The sequence below is a fragment of the Rhizophagus irregularis genome, chromosome 6 (assembly GCF_026210795.1).
Source record: "Rhizophagus irregularis chromosome 6, complete sequence".
NCBI lineage: Eukaryota > Fungi > Glomeromycota > Glomeromycetes > Glomerales > Glomeraceae > Rhizophagus > Rhizophagus irregularis.
The window spans coordinates 5,028,127-5,029,224 of NC_089434.1; the positions used below are offsets into that span (position 1 = coordinate 5,028,127).

Consider the following 1,098-nt stretch of genomic DNA (forward strand, 5'->3'; position numbering starts at 1 on the left):
TTACAACCGTTGTTGTGAGAGTACAGGACTTAAATGAAGTTCTTCATCATCTAGTTTTAATCTTTCAAACAATGATTTTAATTCATCGTCTTCTAATATCCACATTGTTGATGAAAAGTCCTGTGGTTTCAACCAATGGAAATCGTATCGAATACCATCATTTGTAATTACTGTAAACATTATGTGATATATAATGTACATCATCACATGATATTCCATGTATACCCGCCAATTAGTGTGGCAGAAGCTTAAAATCCGACAAAAAGGATGTGTGATAAAATAATAGCTAAAATTTAATTAAAAAAAAAAATTAGCATGGAACGGTCTAACTGAAAGTGATTGTTGTTCATAACAGGATTAATAAATATATACCCTATATCAAAAAGTAAGTGTATATTTGTATATTACAATTTTATTTTTAATCCTGTAATCATAAAAAAATACGTTAGTTGAAATCAAAATTGGTTATAATCAACATAACTTTATCTATTTTCTTACCAGGAAAAACTTGTAAAAAAAAGTATTTGGAAAGATTAAAAAATGTGTGTAATGTGTATTAATTTAAATAAGTTGATAGAAAAATATAGTATAGATTTTTAGTATATGTTCAGATTCTTGTAATGGCTGGTATGAAAACCAACCTGTTTATATAACAAATAAATTGACCGTAATGATAAAATGATAAGCCATTTTTAGAATTTCTTTTGTGAAAGGGGCTTGTCGTAAATGGGCTTGTGTGAAGTTTTTATTTGCTAAATATGGAAATAGGAATAGGAATTCCGGTATTAACGACTGCAGGACTTTACATTGACAAATAAAAAAAAAATGTACATGAAAATCAAAACCGGTGTCTATCTTTTTTATTTTAAAAAAGAATTCCTTTAAAATTTTAAGTAAATTTACTAGAACGAGTTATGGTCACATGTAAAATCTATACTCGTCTTTAAACTTGATTGAATTCAATTCTTTAAAATTTAGAAAGTATTTATTAAATCCTACCATGCCCCAAAACGTCATATTTTTGGGAACAATAACAATTTTTGTAGTCACATGACTATGATTAGTGCAGTTGGTATCATATATCACAGCTTATCAGCT

General features: G+C 27.4%; 1 protein-coding gene across 1 annotated transcript; it reads right to left on the bottom strand.

The window, feature by feature from the left end:
- Positions 1 to 219, bottom strand: OCT59_026741 (uncharacterized protein; the record flags this gene model as incomplete). The annotated part of the gene is made up of 1 exon (XM_066143403.1): positions 1 to 219. The coding sequence occupies one exon, from the start codon at positions 217 to 219 to the stop codon at positions 1 to 3; it is 219 nt and encodes a 72-aa protein (XP_065992927.1).
- Between the last annotated feature and the right edge of the window lie 879 nt (positions 220 to 1,098).